General features: G+C 45.6%; 1 protein-coding gene across 1 annotated transcript in view; it reads right to left on the reverse strand.

Annotated features, from left to right (window-relative positions):
• The window catches only part of lrp2a (low density lipoprotein receptor-related protein 2a), a gene marked incomplete at its 5' end in the record, with an annotated part of 69,292 nt that overhangs the window by 12,869 nt on the left and 37,025 nt on the right, over nt 1–19,398 (reverse strand). The window contains 24 exon segments of the mRNA XM_083777487.1: nt 378–506; nt 725–847; nt 1,307–1,444; nt 1,621–1,737; nt 2,118–2,234; nt 3,567–3,686; nt 7,388–7,516; nt 7,773–8,018; nt 8,398–8,594; nt 9,268–9,445; nt 9,659–9,882; nt 9,982–10,152; nt 10,284–10,950; nt 11,377–11,672; nt 12,059–12,260; nt 13,962–14,093; nt 15,203–15,322; nt 15,963–16,088; nt 16,351–16,593; nt 17,743–17,752; nt 17,754–17,989; nt 18,300–18,589; nt 18,784–18,942; nt 19,101–19,266. Of these exon segments, the coding sequence (XP_083633613.1) occupies nt 378–506; nt 725–847; nt 1,307–1,444; nt 1,621–1,737; nt 2,118–2,234; nt 3,567–3,686; nt 7,388–7,516; nt 7,773–8,018; nt 8,398–8,594; nt 9,268–9,445; nt 9,659–9,882; nt 9,982–10,152; nt 10,284–10,950; nt 11,377–11,672; nt 12,059–12,260; nt 13,962–14,093; nt 15,203–15,322; nt 15,963–16,088; nt 16,351–16,593; nt 17,743–17,752; nt 17,754–17,989; nt 18,300–18,589; nt 18,784–18,942; nt 19,101–19,266 (4,536 nt within the window).

Consider the following 19,398-nt stretch of genomic DNA (forward strand, 5'->3'; position numbering starts at 1 on the left):
GTAAAACGGATCTTCAAAATGGCACCCTAAACCTCCTACAACATGAAAGTCATTAATTATCGATGCTGCATCCAAATTGTAAACTGACCTAAAAACATGGCTGTCCTCAAACTATAATTGGACTTAGATAAATGTATCCAATACTAACTCGCCCCCAGTCAAACAACGCACTCCCTCAGCGAGCTCCACCGACGTTTTTCACATTATTGCTTTTAGTGTTGTTTCTAATATGTAATGTATTGTGTATGTCGTGATGATGAACCGAGTACAATGGACCATAATGGAAACAAGCCCTCTGGGGTTTTTTGTGTTTATTTGTGTTAATAAAATATTCAATCAATCAATCAATCAAACACAGATCAATGTACTGTACTTACGGCAGCCCAGTTCATCTGATTCATCTCCGCAATCATCATAGTCATCACAGGCGTACTGCAGAGGGATGCAGTGGGCGTTACTGCATTTGTACTCTTCGTCGGAACAGGGTCCAGGGGTGGGGGTCTGACCTATAACATGCACCAAGACAATGATTGGTTGCACAAGTCGACTAAAAAAGTACAGATAAGTACAGTATAAAAATGCAGCTCTCCTGCTCACATCTACTACTTTCAATCATGACCAAAACAGGAATAACAGGATATATCTAAAATAATAACGGGCAGGGAAACAAGAGAAGAGTCAACTTTGTCCATCAAACATAATGTACTCCTGTAGTATTTCTTACAGTTATCCTCCCTCTCGTCTGTCCCGTCCCCACAGTCATCCACAGAGTTACACAGCTCGTGGCTGTAGATGCATCGGTTGTTGTCGCAGCGGAAGCGGAATGGAGATTCACACGTGACCTCCACTATGGGAATCAAGGACAGAAAGTAACCGTCATGGAGTCTTCAGTCAATACAGTAGTTTTTTGTTTTTGTTTTTTAGCTTATTTATTTATTTTATTAAACACTGCAGTGAGATAAATGATTCCAAAGGTTGGTGGGGTGTGTGAGAGAGGTTTTTGCATGAGAATACTATCCACCTGTTGGTTGTTTGTCAGAGGACCTATTCTTACACGAGGCCCATGTCTCACCATGTTTGACCACTACTGACCACACCTTCAATGTATTTTCTACTCTCATGTGTGTATAAGAGAGAGCAATGGAGAGGGCTCAGGAGGCTTGCATTCGTGCCCCTCCTTGGGCTGGTACAGACCAGTCTTCGTAATAAATGTATCATTGTTTCAGTCCACTCATTGCCCTGTGTATTTCTTAATTACTTTGATTATGAGTCTAAAGATAATCTACGACAGGTGGTTCTTACTTACAGCAGAGGTGGAGCTCCTCGTCTGAATGATCTCCACAGTCGTTGTCTCCGTCACATTTCCAGTGAGGCTGGATGCACACGTGGTTCTTACACTCAAACATGAACGGAGGGCAGTATGTGCCATTGGGAAAGCGGGTTGCTAAAAAAACAAACAAACAGACCCATATTCTGTGACGGCAACATGTTACAGAGAATGATAAAACACAAATGTTTACGGCTAAGCTACTCACTAAAACCTGCTAAACTCATGCCAGTTCTCCATGACTGGATCCAAGTCAAATACAGAATGGATTTCAAAAGATTAGAGGGACTTACGACATGACACCTCATCTGTGTAGTCCAAACAGTCTGCATTGCCATCACATTGGAAGCGTTCAGCGATACAGTGTCCACTTACACACTGGAAGTAGCCTGGGTGACATGTCCTCAGCTCTGCAACGCAATGAATCCAACAATAACGTGTAATACCTTGCATGATAATCTGGTGAGCTTCACTCGTGGAAATTCTGGATTAGAAGGGACTTGTTATAGTTATAGTTGTTTCACACCAAAAATAGTGGTATTTTCGGTCAGCGACAACGGTGTGCATCTAATAAATTAGGTAGTTAGTAAATTAGGCATGTGAACAGTAAAGAACATTCAATTTGTTCCCGATCTCGGGCCATACGTATACCATGAGTTTGACTGAAAATGTGAACATTGGGAGTCCTGTGTGTCTGGGTCAAACTGTGACATTTTATGACTTCTATGCTTATAGTGCAGCCCTCTGTTACTCCCATACACCGCACAACAAAAAGCCTCCATGCACTTACCACAGTCCCTTTCATCCGAGTTGTCCTCACAGTCGTTGTCATGGTCACAGACCCAGCGGTCGGGAATGCAGTGCAGATTATCACAGCGAAACTCGCTCTCTGTGCACATGCGGGGAGCTGAGGGAAAACAGCAATTTCACATTTTATCACGTATTTAAGAGCACACAGGTGTACAATTGTTTGGTGTTGATTTCTCAACATTGTAGCAGCAATAACAAAGAAATAATTAAGAATAGTAACTTAGTGAGCAACAATAATCAGTTGAAGATAAAGTAAATAGCACCCTTTGAGGTGCTTGCAGTTGCTGTGCTTCATCTAAATATCTTTGTATGTGTATTTACCTACTGTGCAGGATGTGTGTATAAATATTGAGGTTGGCAAAGCAAGAATAAAAAACAATTCACGTTATGAAAATATAATATAGTGTATACAGTATATAGTTTATTCTGTAAAACTACTATAGGCTACTGTCTACCATGGGAGAGTTTAAAGCTACAATCCGTTATTTCTTCATTTAAAGTATCTTATTGTTAATACAATATAACTAACAAATCTGCAGTGGTTGGAGGTCTTCTTCAAACCTGGTGTCAGGTAGGAAGGACACCTACTGGTTCATGTCAGAATCTGTGTTGGACTGAAGTTTGTACATTGTTGCAATTAAATCCGTCGAAAGAGGGAGACAACAGACATGAAACCTGTATTGTAGCATTCAGCACACACGCTCTCTAGGCTGCACTGCATTTCTTCAAGCAGTAAACAACTTGTTTCTCTGCAGTGAGCTCACCTACATAGTTTGGGAGTGGCAGCACAGTTCCACCATGAAACATTATGATTTAGACCCAGACATTGATTCTCCTATGAAAAGCATCATTATGCTCATTAGCAATGTTGTTAAACATGTTTAAATTCTCCAGGGCACGGGGTGACTCACTCCCTCTTCTTGACATGCTGAGGACAGCCTGTTTCTCTAGCAGCTGATAAGGCATGCCTCTCACTGGGCTGCACTGAGGGCAGAAGTGTTGAGTCTTTTACAAGAACCCTCCCTGCCATCTGATAAAACAATAGTGGGGCCATTCTTTGCCATCGACACCCTTATTTCATTTTGATGACTACTAGACCCAAGTTAAAATCCCACACTTAACAGGCACTTGGACTATGTGAAAATAATATATACAGCTGTGAATTGTGTTATTTGGATGTCAGGAATGTGGGTATTTCCCACAAGACAGGTCTAATGTCCTACAAACTAAGCATTGCATAATTTATTGAACCTTTATTTAACCAGTAAAAACACATTGAGACAGAACTCTCTTTTACGATATATTGAACACATCCATCAGTACTCAGACTTCGAATTCATTTATCAATAAAAATAATAATACTAGCAGTACAAAGCAGTGAGTAATGATGATTTTGCCGATTGGTCAGTTAAGTGTGGAGAAGACTCACTGCAGCTCTGCTCATCTGAGTTGTCCCCACAATCATTGTCCCCATCACACTTCCATCTCATCGGGATACACTGGTGGTTGTCACAGCGGAAGTCTCCAACAGGGTCACAGGCCAGCTCCTCTGGAAGAAGGGCAGACAAGGAGGTGCATTAGGTACAGTACTTCAACTAACAAACAAACCAATGTACTGATTAACCCAAACATTTGCCATGGAAAATGTTTGCACCTGGATAGCATCATTGACTGAGTATTATGGTGACGTTACAAATATCTGGTCGTTCTGAACTGCCCGTACGTACGTACGCATGCACGCACGCACGCACGCACACACGCATGCCCAAGGTAATGACACTCATGGCATTAAAGATATAATTTTGCTTAAATTGCTAATAACTTAACCCCAATGAGTTGATCAGACTGCAACTGAATAATTAAATAACATAATTATAACATGTAGAAAATGGAGAAAATGAATCACTGGATCACTCCATTCAGTTTTCTTGGGATTTATTTTCGAAGCTATAGAATAGTAGCCTGGTTAATAAACCAGACCGAATCAGCCGTTGGCAAAAAAAAATTGCCTACCGGCGGATTTCGGTCTGGAGAGGCTCAATTTTACGCCCATTTCCTACTCCAGAGAATGTGGCCTCCAATAGGGACACGGTATGCAATATGGGCGGGCTTTGGTACAGTGACGTTCAATGCTTGAGACCTTTGACTGACAGTAGCTCTGACCAATTGCGTCAAAGAGAAAATGTTTCCCTGAAAATGAAATCCAAGCTGAGCCTCCCCAGACTAATATCCCGCGGATCCGTGCGATATTAGTCTGGTTTATTAACCAGGCTAATAGAATAGAGCACCGAATTCTGACGTCACTTTCAGTAGAGGGCGCCAATACACATGTATTTTTTTATTTGCAGTGAAATCACCATAGGGCGATTTTAGGTCGCTTCATATAAGAACTGTGTTTGAAAAATACCACCCCCGGCCTTTCTGTCAGGGGAGTGGCTGTGCGTCGTTAATGATGTCCATTCATATTTGATACAGCCAGTTTCTGGAGAAAATGGAATTAATGTCGCCGCAAAAGCCTTGAAACTACATATGATGTAATAATATACGTCACGCCCAGCTGTCTGTCAACACACTGCGTTCCTGAGATTCCTCGTTGACGTAAGCTCAGCTGGTGGTGACTCGACTCGTACTAACCACAAAACATTAAATATCAATAAAATAAAATAAAACGTAATTAACATTCAGTTTCTGTTGTGCGACGGGCAGATGCAGCCACCCCCCTACCCGGAAATGTAGTCTCTGGGTTGTTTGACTCGTTTATAACGCTTATATTGTCACTCTTTGGGTATATTGTACATTTCCACTTTCAGTCGATACTTCATATCCTGTGGATTGACGCCCTCTACTGACAGTGACGGCAGGACTTCGGCGCTCTATACGAGAATCATCTCATATGAACACTGAACTTTCTCCTAAACTCAAGCAAGTAATTGCGACTGTAGGGCGCAGATTACTATGAAACCAATTTTGTGAATTAGGAATAGTTTCACGATGTTATTAATATTGCTATTTTTGTAACTATTTTAGAAAAGCAATAAGCCACGCGAGGTGCCAGGGTACCTTGCATTTTATAATGTCTGAGAGGGTTGGAGACACTCCACTGCGAGTCGTGTCTCACCACGCCTCTGAGCCATTAGAAAATCCAGGGCAACCTGAGACCTTTATTTCTTTAATATATGGAGCCGGCCAGCAACTCTACATCTGACCTCACTGACACCAGCTTAATAGTTTAACTCTTGGTTCTCAACTGTGCCGTATTAAGAAACTCTGTTATTTCAGGCCTGAAAATGTCAATAAAAAAAAGGTCCATATATGGGCATTCCCAGACGATGACCTAATACATTATTTTGGGGGGGTCCCCAGATTAACATGTCTCTCTCTCTCTGTCTGTACGTGTGTAATCCATGTAACTCGAGAACCGTTCGCCCCACCAACTTCAAATTCGACACACACTTTCCGCACCCCCGCAGGGAGTGCAGTGCCTGGTGTCGAGTCGGTCAGAGCCACGGTTGTCCAGAACCGTCACAAAAGGCCTCTGCCCGGGCTCTGGACAGGGCCCCTGCCCAGGGTCCATATATGGAGCTGGCCTATTCTGACATCACAACACTCCATATTTGGGCATGACTGACACAGAACTCCATAATAGGAATAAAGGGACAGAGAGAGAGAGACATACAGAAATCTCCATATTCAGTCATTCAAGTTTTATTTATTCTCGAAATTAAATAGTAAGTAATAGGACACAGACAGATTGGTGGAACGGGTACTCTGCATTTCTGGTTGTCCAATGTCCAGAACCAGCACAGAAGCCTCTACCCGGGCTCTGGACCTGATCACCCCTATCTCTCCATATATGGATCTAGCCTGTTCTGACATCACAACACGGGCACCACTCTAGTAACCTTAATAATAGAGAAAATACATCATAAATAAATACTGAAACTAGATATAATTATTAGGGAAAGTTTATGCATGTACTATGTGTAGTTGTGTACATGCATAAACTTTCTCTAATGATTATATCTGGTCTCAAACTTTTATTATCGCCCCACCGACTTCAAATTCCACACCCCCGCAGGGAGTGCAGTGCCCGGTGCCAAGTCAGTCCGACCCACGGTTGCCCAGAACCGTCACAAAATGCCTCTGCCCGGGCTCTGGACAGGGTCCATATATGGAGCTGGCCTGTTCTGACATCACAACACTCCATATTTGGGCATGCCTGACACAGACGGCCATATATGGTGGCGTGACGGATGGATCGAACTCACACTGTATCACCTGGTCTTTAATATGCACGTCAAACTCCTCAGCGTTTCAGGTCCATTGGGGTCAATTCGGACACCCTCTGAGTCAAACGAACACCAAGTTATCACAACACCGTGTGGTGTGATGAAAACCAATGTAGTATTGTCCTGTTATTACATGCCTTTTTAATTAAAACGGCAGAGATTACATCAGCAGGAAAACAGCCTGCCTAAGATGGATGTGTAAACTCTCTCCATGCCAGCCTGTGTCTATGCACTGCAGGGGGAGGAGAGTGGGAGACGAGACATGAGGGAGCGCAGAGAGGAGCGGAGGAGAGTGGAGGACTGAGCTATCTCTACCACACCGTGCTGGGGGTCAGAGATAGCCTCCTAGCCCTCCACCTGGCCCTGCTGACGCATTCTTACGGGCAGATTAGCGCGGATCTCCCCTCCTGCGCGGGGATGGCACTAATGGAGTGAGGGCCTCTGATAAGAGAGGGGAGGAGGACGATGTGTGTGTGTGTGTGTGTGTGTGTGTGTGTGTGTGTGTGTGTGTGTGTGTGTGTGCGTGCGTGCGTGCGTGCACGCGTGCGTGCGTGGGTGTGCGTGTGGATCTCCTTGCAAAGTACAAAGAGCCTTGTGTGAACCCTGCCCCCACACAAGGACAGAACAACACACACACACACACACACACACACACTGACCCATGTACCCAGACAGCTCATAAATCTGTGGGAGCGAGGTGAATGGTGGTGGTGGGAGTGTGTGATGAGATCCCCTCCATCACAGCCTCCCACTAACCCCATCGTACTGTAATGTTCCACAGGAGGCTGAGGTGTTGGCTAATTGCCCTTCACTCACTGGGAACATAGACCTGGTACAAAATAGACTTGTATCCTTTCAGTCAGCCCCACGCCCCAACTGTACAATCAGCTTCACAACGCCTAGTGGGGTAACATTGGTTCCTAATAATAAACGGTAATGTTAAAAAATGGGGAGGTCTCACCACAGCCCTGTTCGTCGCTGTTGTCGAAGCAGTCGTTGTGTCCGTTGCACACGGACCACCGCGGGACACAGCGGTAGTTCGATCTGCAGTCAAACTGTGTATGATTGTCACAGCGATATTCCGGTCCCACTGTAGAAGAACAATAAATACGTTACAAATGGTTAGAAATATGTGGAAAACAGTAGCAATAAAAGCAATGCGTAATATAATATACCGGTACGTATACTGTATCTGATAAAAGTCATTAGATCTTGCAGATGGTAATCCTTATCGTACAGTTTCCATTAGCGTAAAAAAACCCTGTCATTATAATTATTAACAAAAGTGATGCATGTGTGTGTGCGTGCCTGTGCGTGTAGGCTATGTGTGTGTGCGTGTCACTCACTGCACTCCTCCAATGGTTCATCAGAGTTATCCAAGCAATCGTCCTCAGCATCACATTTCCAAGCCTGGGGGATGCAATGTCCGTTGCGGCACTTGAACTGTCCGGGGCGACAGGTCCTGCTGGAGCAGTGGGAGGAGTCCTCGTCAGAACCGTCGCCACAGTCGTCCTCACCGTCACACTGCCACGCCTCCGGGATGCACCGCTTGTTGGAGCACTGCCACTGGTGGCTCTCACACTGGTGGGTAGCTGTGGGGAACGACAAGCTAGCTCACCTAACAAGAACCACCAGACTGTCTGCACTGGCTGACCTGTGATATCTGATTTACCACTGTGAGGATCACTTTTGTCCAAACAGACGCATTTCAATAATTATGACATTGTAAATCGGCTAATTTAGCTATTCGTCATACAAAATAGTTTATAGCCTTGTTAAAGTTGTTAAAGAAACAAAGTATAATGTACCATACTGTACCATACTTTGTTTCATTTTTTTATTTTTATCTGCTAATTGTTTTGTCTAATTGTATTGTCCTCAAAAACTAGATCCTGTATCAAGGGGTTATTCCTAATAAAATAATTTCAATAATACTGTATATAAACAAAATAATGAAAGAAGATGACCCACCACACAGCACAGAGTCTTCATCAGATCCGTCTGGGCAGTCGTGGTTGCTGTTGCACAGGAAGTGTGGGCTGGTGCAGTTGCCATCATTACACTGGAAGTGTCCCAGCCTGCAGTGCCGCGGGGGACAGGTAGAGGGCTCATCTGAGCCATCTCTGCAGTCCCTCTCGCCGTCACATTTCCACCAGATAGATATGCACCTGTTGATGTGAAAGTAATTATAAGTTATATTTCCATGAAACCAGAGGATTCTTTGCCTATTAAAGTCTCTGATGATCTGAAGAAATAGTTAGGACTTTTTAAACCTTTCTAGAAAATGCAAACCGTGTTTGAAATGATTCAATTTGGATCTAAAGGCCCAGTCTTTAGTTGCCCATCTCTGGCAAAGGCTACCATTATACCTTTCTAAAAGCTACTGGGTGAGGCTTTTAAAGGGATATTTCACTTTAAAAAAAAACTTATTTATTTTTAAATATTGTTTTTAGAAAATAACGAAGAGACTAAAGAATCCAAACAATATTTAAAAATAAATTAACACAGTAAATGAAAAAGAACGTATTAGAAGGACAATATCAGTCACCAGAAAAAAGGACAGGTGTTTTTGACGAATCTATCATGGTTAAAATGGAGTTAGAAGTTACAATGGGTTTGTATAGGGAGGGGGTGGGGCAGCTAAAATGAATATCAAATATCTAAATACTGAATCAAACAACTTAAAAACTGTCTGGGTGTTCACATAAGACGATGAAATGACCAAAAGTTTTTTTGAAAGTGAAATATTCCTTTAACAGTAAAAGTAGCTTGATATTCAAGTAAGTCAATGAGATCACAAGGTATAAAGTAATGGTACAGTGCAAAGGAAGCTGTACAAACCGCTCATTGTTAGCACATCGGTACTGAGTGCTGGTGCACATGGGAAGGCATCTGGTCACGCCCCCTTGCTGGACAGTCAGAAAGTGGTCTGGGCACTCGCAGGTGTGATCCTGTCCACCATGACTGATCAGACACAGGTGGGAGCAGCCTCCATTGTTCACCGCACAGGGATTGGTCACTGTCACGAGAGAGAGGTCACAGGGGTCAAACAAATCCCATTCAGCACAGCTGGGCAAGCACAAGCCTGGCATTGTGCAACCGCTGATAAAACACTTAACGGGACTTAAGAGGCAGGATACATCAGGATACACAGGTGATAAGAGATCTCGGCGCAAACTGGGGATCTAACAGTGATGGTAGGAAATGAGCTCTTGAATAGTGGAAAACTCACGAAAAGGCTGTCTGTAGGGGTGGCACACGTGGATGTCGAAGGGTCTGTGCGTGGTGTTGACTAGAGACTGGCGCTCAGAGCCGTCGTATTTGTTGCCTTTCTCCACCGTGCGTGTGTTCCAGTCAGTCCAGTACACAGTCTCCTCGAACACCGTCAGAGCAAAGGGGTGTGGCAAAGTTCCGTCGTACACCGCGTGTCTGTGGTGGCCGTCCAAGTCTGAGTACCTGGGAAAAGTCAAGGGTATGTTGGAAATTAATTTCATTCGCCGCGAACGAACAGCTGTGCCAAATGTATGCCAGCATGACAGACATCGTTCTACTCACTCAATGTAATTGAGATGTGCGTCAGCCCAGTAGAGCTTGTCATTAGTATAGTCAATGGTTATCCCGTTAGGCCACGCCAACTTGGTGGTGATTATGGCTGCCTTGCTAGTTCCATCCATTCCAACACGACCTATGAAGGCTTTGTCTCCCCAGTCAGTCCAGTACACATATCTGACAGGAATCCAAGAAAATTACATCATATTATGTGATATCTACTCACAACAACAACAACAACACAGTCCTTAACCCTGTATGGAAATCAACAGTACAGTAAAAAGGATAATAAAATGCCTTCTACCCACCCATATTTGGGGTGCAAGACAATGGCCCTGGGGTGCTCAAAGCAGTAGGTGTTATTGTCATCCACACAATGCTCAGCCAGCTTCCTCACAAAGCGCCCGTCCAGCTCAGACACCTTGAGGCAATCCAAGAAGCTGTCCACCCAGTACAGTTTCCTGGCCACCCAGTCAACAGCCAGGCCCTCGCCGTACAGCACGCCATTGACCACAACCTCCCTGTTGCTGCCGTTGTAGGACATCCTCTCTATCACGCGGCGGCTCACGTCGATCCAGTACAGGCGCTTGTCCACGCGGTCAAAGTCCAAGGCCACGACGCCAGTCAGGCCCTGCAGGATCAGCGAGTAGGCCTCCCCGTCCGTCGACAGGTTCCGCAGGTAGTACTGGTTGCTGAAGATGAGGTAGGGTTCGATGCCGCTGTTCTGGCGGCAGCTGCGTCCGTCCGGCTCTCGGAGGTACCCGGGGGCACACTTGCACATGTAGGAGCCCATCGTGTTCTCGCACTCCTGGCTGCACACGCCAGGCGTCTCGCCGCACTCGTTGACGTCGTCGCAGGTCTCGCCGTCAGACATGAGGCGGTAACCGCGGCGGCAGGTGCAGATGAAGCTGGTGGGCGTGTCGGTGCAGTCGTGGTCACAGCGATGTGCGGAGGGGTCTGTGCACTCATTGATACCTAGCAGGACAATAATGCAGAGAAGAGCTATGTTGTAAAGCTTGACATTTATTTATTGATCATTTATTTTACTACCATAATTTGTTCACCACATCAGTGACCTCACTGCAGAGATACTGCTACCTTCATTTCCTGTCAGATTGCTTACCATTTGTTGTACTTTCCTACATCCTAACCCAATCATAAAACAATATGGTTTTGTCTTGTGTGGCATTGCTATGTTTCACATACTGTACACTGTAGCAATGAACCAATCACTGCATGGCAAAAAATTGCAGGTTGATTCAACAAGTGTGTCTATTTTTCTCTGTCACCATGTTTTGGCTGCAATTTCTTCACACCCTCTCGAGAGGGGAGTTTGAGAAGCTCCCTCCAGTCAACCCCCAATCGCACTAACCATTGCCTGTGTGGCTGTCACACACTCACCACATCCCTTCTCGTCACTGTTGTCTGTGCAGTCGTCGTTCCTGTCACACACCTTGCTGAGAGGGACACAGTGTCCGTTGTCACACCTGAACTGTGCAGGGGGGCAGGTGGGTGGTGGCGTGCGGCACAGGTGATCCAGCTCGTCAGACTCGTCGCCACAGTCATTGTCTCCGTCGCAGACAAAGTCCTGTGACACACAGCGGCCGTTCTGGCAGGTGAACTGGTGCTGCTGGCATGGCTGGTAGGTACAGCCACGCTCGTCACTGCTGTCGCCACAGTCATTGCGTCGGTCACACCTTGTCGTCGGGAGATCATTTTCACAGTGTTTTTATTTATATACACTACAGGAAGAAGCACTGCGAATGCCAGGCATGACAATCATTCTCAAAGAGTAAGAACTGTCTGTCCTACGACAGTGTATTACTTTTAGAAGTCTTTTTGGCAACAGCAGACAATCATGAATACAAATTATAATAAAATAAAAATTGTGTTTAGAGAAGTTGTCAAAACACATTATGTGGAATGATTATCATGAAAAATATACCAGTGAAAGATTATATAAAAAATAACTTTTGTTTCAATGAAAAAGTTGACACCGTATGACTATAAATAACATATATTGCAAGTGTTCTCCTGTATTATAATATTCAGTTTGTCCATGTTGGGTCCACATTTCTCTGACCTGTAGGAGCTGCGTATGCAGAGGCCGTTGCTGCAGCTGAAATCATTGGGGCCGCAGGATCGCCGCGAGCAGTTCTGATGCTCGTCCAACGCGTCCGCGCAGTCCGCGTCTCCGTCACACACCCAGTCATGAGGGATGCATTTCCGCTGAGGTGGCTCGTTGTTAACACAGGTGAACTCAGCAGCTGTGCACGTGCGATTGGCTGAGAGGGGGACAGGCGTGGTGCCAAGCACAGCAGGAGGAGTTACGTTAAAGGCCTGCTTTTTTTGTTTTTGGTGCATATTGAAAATAGGCGCTCACAACGTATCGCACTGCAATGCATTGTGAGCTTGTAGGTAGGCTGTTTTCCATGTACTGTATCACCCTAGATGTTTCATAGTCCAGTGATTCCAGACGTGTGTACAAACCCCTCAAAACACACACACACACACACGCACACACACACGCATGCACGCACACGCACGCACGCACGCACGCACGCACGCACGCACGCACGCACGCACGCAGATTGAAGTGAGTCTCAGCGGGGAGCACAAGCCTTCTGCTCTGGGCATCGTATTGTTGGAATCCCACATTGGTGAGACATGACATAAGAGTCTTGATCCACCCAGAGCCAGGAAGCCAGGGGAAAGGAGACGCGCACAAAGTAGCGAGTGAGGCAGGAGAAATCAGGAATGCTAACTCCTTAGGACTCTGGCGGGAGACACATCTATGGGAGCCAGAGATGCTAGGCACCGTCTACCCCACTCTAAAACAGTGGTTCTCAAACATTTTCATGTCAAGGATTGATTGATTGAATACTTTATTAGTCAGAAATGTATACAGCAGAAGGTACTGTTAGACATTTAGAAAGGATAACCTGGGGACTTGTTGACCACTGAGGTCCTACATAAAGTACACCCAAGTCGATAGATATTAGGCTGTGGACCCCCATTTGGTGCCAGGGACCCCCATGTTTATTCTTAGATTAGATCTAGTACACACTTCTACAACTGTCTATACTGTAGGTGAGGAGAGTGAAACTTATGGGGCTTTTTATGTCATCCTTTTAGTATTACCTATGAATGTACTATATGTACTAGTCTGTTAATAGTCATGTTAATTAGGTATTCAATTAATCAATTAAGCAATCAATGATCTGAAAAGTAATATTTATTTTTACATTTACCGGGACATTCATTTTTTTTTTTGTAAGATATTTTTTTGCGGCTTACGCCTTTATTGATTTTTTTTTTTTTTTTAAGGGATAGAAAGTAGGCTGACAGGAAACGGGAGAGAGATGGGGGGATGACATGCGGTAAAGGCCGTGTCGGGTCCGGGAGTCGAACCCGCGGCACACCGCGACTGGATCACCAGTCCGGTGCCCAGACCGTTACGCTACGGCCTGGGCCTTACCGGGACATTCATTAGACTACCTTCTAGCTGGTGAAATTAACCAATTTCAATCTGGCTTCTATATTTTGCACATGTAATAGGCAAACCAAATCATAAATGAACTGTTCAGATAGAGCAAAAATAGCAGATCTAGCCGCGTCACATCTAATTAATTTTCATGAAGTGTAAACTAGGACTTAAATGGTTAATCTGTTCCTCATTTTGCTGGGGACCCTCTGAAACCCCCCCAAGGACCTCTGGAGGTCACCGTACCCCACTTTGAGAACCACTGCTCTAAAATTACTTCCCCACCAGTAGGCATCTTGATTCACCAGTGTCCTGAAAGAGGAGAGGAGAAGGGGACTAGCAAGGAGGGGGGAAGAGGAGAAGATGGGGGACAAGTTAACCTATGAGGGGAGGAAGTAGACAAAGGGAAGAAGATAGAGAAAAGGATGTATAATAACAAGAGCCAGATGACGCGGGGGGGGGGGGGGGGGGGCTGGAGATAATTAAGTGAGGGAACCCCTACCACAGTCGTGTCTCTCGTCTTCATCACTCATGTCTCCACAGTCGTTGTCTCCGTCGCAGATCCAGGATTTAGCGATGCACCTGCCGTCGTCACAGCGGAACTGTTCTGGGTTGCAGGTTCTGATCATAGTGGCTGGGGGGGGGGGGGGGGGGGCATGAAGCATACTATGTCATGATCATTAACTGTACATAGCTCAACACCACTGTGACTGAGGAACTTGTGTGTACTATGCATATTCAATATTCAAATGTTTGCATTATGCAGTCACCTCTTGGCTCTCGGTTACATTACTTAATCCCTGTTGTTCCTAAAATGATAACCGAGACACAATTCAAAACTAGGCAGGCTTTCAAAATAGTCATGGTAACGCCACATTCCCATGCGCGGTGCGCTGACTAAACAAAGGCCAAACGTGCGCCTCAGTAACCCCTGGGGGGGACAAAGGGGGAGGGGGAGGGGTTGTTTGTCAGAGGAGACTGGGGGGCGTCACCGTGGAGGAATGCGGCAGACAATAGGAGGCCTGACTGACCACATCCCTGACAAAGACATACACCACTGACTCACAATCTCTGGTACATCCCTCTCACAGGCTCACAGACAGACTCAGACACAAAACTCATAATAGCAATAGACGAAGACGCACAAAGCCCGGCGGTTCATAATGGTGTGGGGGTGGGATGTGTTGTGTCTGTTACTACTCACTGCAGGAGGAGGGTGGGATGTGTTGTGTCTGTTACTACATAATGGTGTTGGGGTGGGATGTGTTGTGTCTGTTACTACTCACTGCAGGAGGAGGGTGTGGGGGGTGGGATGTGTTGTGTCTGTTACTACTCACTGCAGGAGGAGGGTGTGGGGGTGGGATGTGTTGTGTCTGTTACTACTCACTGCAGGAGGAGGGTGTGGGGGGTGGGATGTGTTGTGTCTGTTACTACTCACTGCAGGAGGAGGGTGTGGGGGGTGGGCTGTGTTGTGTCTGTTACTACTCACTGCAGGAGGAGGGTGTGGGGGGTGGGATGTGTTGTGTCTGTTACTACTCACTGCAGGAGGAGGGTGTGGGGGGTGGGCTGTGTTGTGTCTGTTACTACTCACTGCAGGAGGAGGGTGTGGGGGTGGGCTGTGTTGTGTCTGTTACTACTCACTGCAGGAGGAGGGTGTGGGGGGTGGGATGTGTTGTGTCTGTTACTACTCACTGCAGGAGGAGGGTGTGGGGGGTGGGATGTGTTGTGTCTGTTACTACTCACTGCAGGAGGAGGGCTCATCAGAGCCGTCGGTGCAGTCGGACCCTCCGTCACAGTACCAGTGGGTGGGGATGCAGCGGCCACTGGAGCAACGGAACTCAGCCGGGGAACACGTGGAAGTGGCTGTGTGTGTGTGTTTGTGTGTGTGTGTGTGTGTGTGAGAGAGAGAGAGAAAGAGAGAGAGGGTGACGAGGAGTCCTGGTTTGGTTGGGATTGTCCTGACTTCAAGCTGTGTGTCGCAAATGTGCTGGTTTTCAACATTCACTACAAAATTGTCCCGGTTTTCGTCACAATTACAAATAATAATAGTTGTTTTCAGCAGTTTATCATGTTCTGTTTGTGTATAATCTGTACATGCTAACCTAGCCAATCGAAAACATGAGTAATGTTTGCATTGGATACCAAATTCAACACTGTTGTGTGTCAATCAGTCATTGCCTGTATGCAAATGTCCGTATACATGTGCCGGTGTGTGAGCGTGCATGTGCATGACCAATAACGTGCATGAATGGGCGTGCCCATGCACGGACGTGCACATGCATTCAAGGTACCCGGTTTCGGCGGCAAAACATTTGTTCACCCTAATACGGAAGCAAACGTGAAGTTTTAAGAACTTAACATTGCTTAATTCACTTCACTCTTTGCCTTTGATGTCTGCCCACTTGTTTAATGCTAACCCATTTTAGAGAAGCTCTTTTACAATCACTCCAGCTTTTCGTCGGAATGATGTAACAGTAGAAAGACACCTCACAGGTCAACTCACCACAGTGTGTGGGGCTCTCGTCACTCATGTCCCCACAGTCGTTGTCACCGTCACACAGGTAGGAGCGCGGGATGCAGATGTTGGTGGACTGACACTTTGTGTGTTCGGGCAGGCAGGTTCTCTCCGCTGAGATGGCGGAAAAAACAAAAACGGCTTAGCTGATTGAAATGGATTGATTGATTGATTGATTGAGACCAGTGGAGAAGAGAGATCCAGTAGTCATTTTATGCTTGGTTGCATACTGAAAATAGCAGATCTACAAGCTCACAACGCGTCGCAGTGCGACACGTGAGCTTGTAGATCGGCTATTTTAAATATGCAACCAAGTTTAAAATGAACCATTATGACACCATCAGGGCCCTCCAAAATACAACACTGGGTCACTCACGGCAGTTCTGCTCGTCCGAGGTGCCGTTGTCGTAGCAGTTGTTGATGCCGTTGCAGACGGCATCCTTGGCGATGCAGCGTCCATTGTTGCAGGCGAACTCCGTGTTGGAGTCGCAGGGTCGGAACAGACAGCCCAGCTCGTCGCTGTTGTCTCCGCAGTCGTCATAGTGGTCGCATCGGTAGTGGTACGGCACGCATCGGCCCGTCCCGCACGTGAACAGTGTGGGCGCGCAGGTGTGGAAGGCTGCAGCCGATCAAAGAACACAATGAAACACAACGTCAAGTCGTCCAGACAGATATGGCAAGTAGAAGCAGGTTAGAGCAGTGGGTCGTCACCCATAGTGGGTCACAGCCGCAGGTCTGCTTGAGTACCACAATAGAAAAAAAGGAAAAAAAGAAAAAGCCTAGTCTTTGGATGAGTGATGTTTAAGCATGTACAAACTTGTACTCTTCTCTTATGGGGAAAAGATTACAAAACAAAATCCTATCAGATGGGGGTCGATGCCCAAATAACTATCAATTTAGGGGTTCGTGAGATGAAAATGTTTGAGAACCAGTGAGCTAGGGCAGTCGTTCCCAAACTTTTCAGGTCGAGACCCAAAAGAGAGATTATTAGACGTTTTCCCAGGACCCTAACTACTACCAGTGAAAATAACAGATATTTTAGCGCACAATTTCCTAGATTTGTTTGTTTGTTTTAAAATGTATACAATTATTTTATATTTTTTTAATGTAGGAAAGGAACATTTGACATTTGGATCAACGCTAATGTACACTAATGTACACTACTGTACACAATGAACATTTTACCTGACAAGACAATAAATGACGATGCCACTTGAGGGACTGCATGCAAGATATGAGCACATCAGATTAGTTTGTTAACATTAATTTGAGTTGTTATGGGGAAAGTAAAGGTCACTTAATTTTGGATTAGTGAAACGCAAGCATACACACCAAAAGAGCTGAAATCAACCTTGGGTCCTGGAGAAGAGATTTGTTACAGTGAGAAACGGAAACATTTTAGTGTCAGTAAAGACAAGGGTACAGTATTTCAGAAAGAAAAGAGCAGAGCAGAGTATTTTGATTTCTATTTGACAGACAGAGGGAGCTTCGCACCACTCTACGGGTGCTAATGACCCGTAAATGTCAGAAAACTTGAGACAGAAATGATTTTGAAGACACTTGTAGACTCGTCCTCGGGTCTCAATGCGATTAAAAGGCATTATCAGAGCCCAGACTGAGGCGTGGAACATGGAGACGTAGCCAGAGGCTATCTGGAATTTCTGAATTTATCAACAGTGACATTCTAGATAAATTCTGTGTAAAAAGGATAAAGAAAAAACCCAAACAAAAGCGGATAGCAGACAGAAACAGAGAAGCAAAAAAAAACAGGACAAACAAGAGGAAAGTTTCTTGTTGTTCACAAAATCCATTACCACAGACTCTCTCCAGCTCATCACTGCCATCCCCGCAGTCATTGTCGTTGTCACATTTCCACTGGGCTCGAATGCAGCGGCCGTTCATACAGGTGAACTGAGCCGCGCTGCAGCGTGTCCCATTGTCAGGGATACAGTACTTGCTGTCGGCCAGGTACCACCGCCCCTCTGACGGACACTGACACTCGGCGCCATTGGGACCTGAACAGGTTCATAAAGAGTAGGACAGAACCGTATGAGTGGGTTGGCTTCATATTATAAGGACACAGAGAGGCCGTCGTGGAAAAATAAAAAATAAAAAACTGTAGTACAGAAGAATGAAGTAGAAGAAAAAGTATTGGAAATTGTCAATACTCAAGTACACAAGTACAAGTACAGTACTTAAGTAAATATACTTACTTTTTACTTACTTCCCACCACTGCATATAGGACACCCACAGTCAAAGTGCATTAGCGTTACAGCATGCAGATGATGCATGGGAAGCCCTCATGCTGTACATACAGTACGCACCTGGTGTACAGATGTGACTGCAGCCTCCGTTGAACTGCTGACAGGGACTGTCACACTGCTGCTGCTTCCTGCCGGCCAGAGCGTGGACGTCCATGGGTCGAGATGGCAGGTTCTGGATCATCACCCGCTGGTCAGAGCCGTCGTGCTTGTTGGCCCGGTAGATGCTGCGAGTGTTCCAGTCCGTCCAGTAGATGTGCTGGCCGTACATGGTCACGGCGAACGGATATATGGCGGTGCCGACTATGACCTCCCGGTCGGCCCCGGTCAGAGAGCAGCGCTCAATCTTCTGCCTGGTGACAGGCCAGAAATGGTGTTATATTGATATTAGAATATATATAGAAAAATCTATATCATAACAATATAAATTTTTCATGGAAATGAATGACTCTAGAATCAGTGAACCCTGCATTTAACTAAATGATTTAGAAATTTGCCAGACAATAATACAAATACTGCATAGTGATGGAAATGTTTAAAATCTTACAAGCTGGCATCTGCCCAGTACAGCCTCTGTTCCTCGTAGTCTAGGGTAAGGCCATTGGGCCACACCAGACTGCTGTTCACGATCTCTGTTCTGAAGTTCCCTCCTAAAGTGGCTCGCTCAATTTTTGCATGGGTCCCCCAGTCTGTCCAGTACATATAGCTGTGGAGAGGGGAAAGAACTGTTTCAAGATGCCAGTCCATTACTGGGACAATATATAGGACAATACTGTACAGTACTATTATACTGTTTTGAAATATGCTTACATTTTGGAAGTGGAAGATAAAACCATTCTTTTGATACTGTTACTACAGTCTTACCCCCGGCAAGGATCCACCATAATGGCACGTGGCCTGGGTACATGAGCGATAACTGTCCTCTCAGAGCCATCGACTGACATGGAGCTGATGCTCTGGTTGATGTAGTCGCTGTAATAGATCCTTCTGTTGATCCAGTCATATGCTATACCATCAGGAGCCCCGAGATCTGTACCAAACATATGCATCACACGCAACACCGTCAACACCACAAACCTTCTAGTCTAGACCTTCTATCTAGAACACATGGGCAACTGGCAGACCTGGGGCCACATGCGGCCCCCAGGTTAATATCGGAATA

This window comes from Protomyctophum parallelum, assembly GCF_964188405.1.
Source record: "Protomyctophum parallelum genome assembly, chromosome: 11".
Taxonomy (NCBI): Eukaryota; Metazoa; Chordata; class Actinopteri; order Myctophiformes; family Myctophidae; genus Protomyctophum; species Protomyctophum parallelum.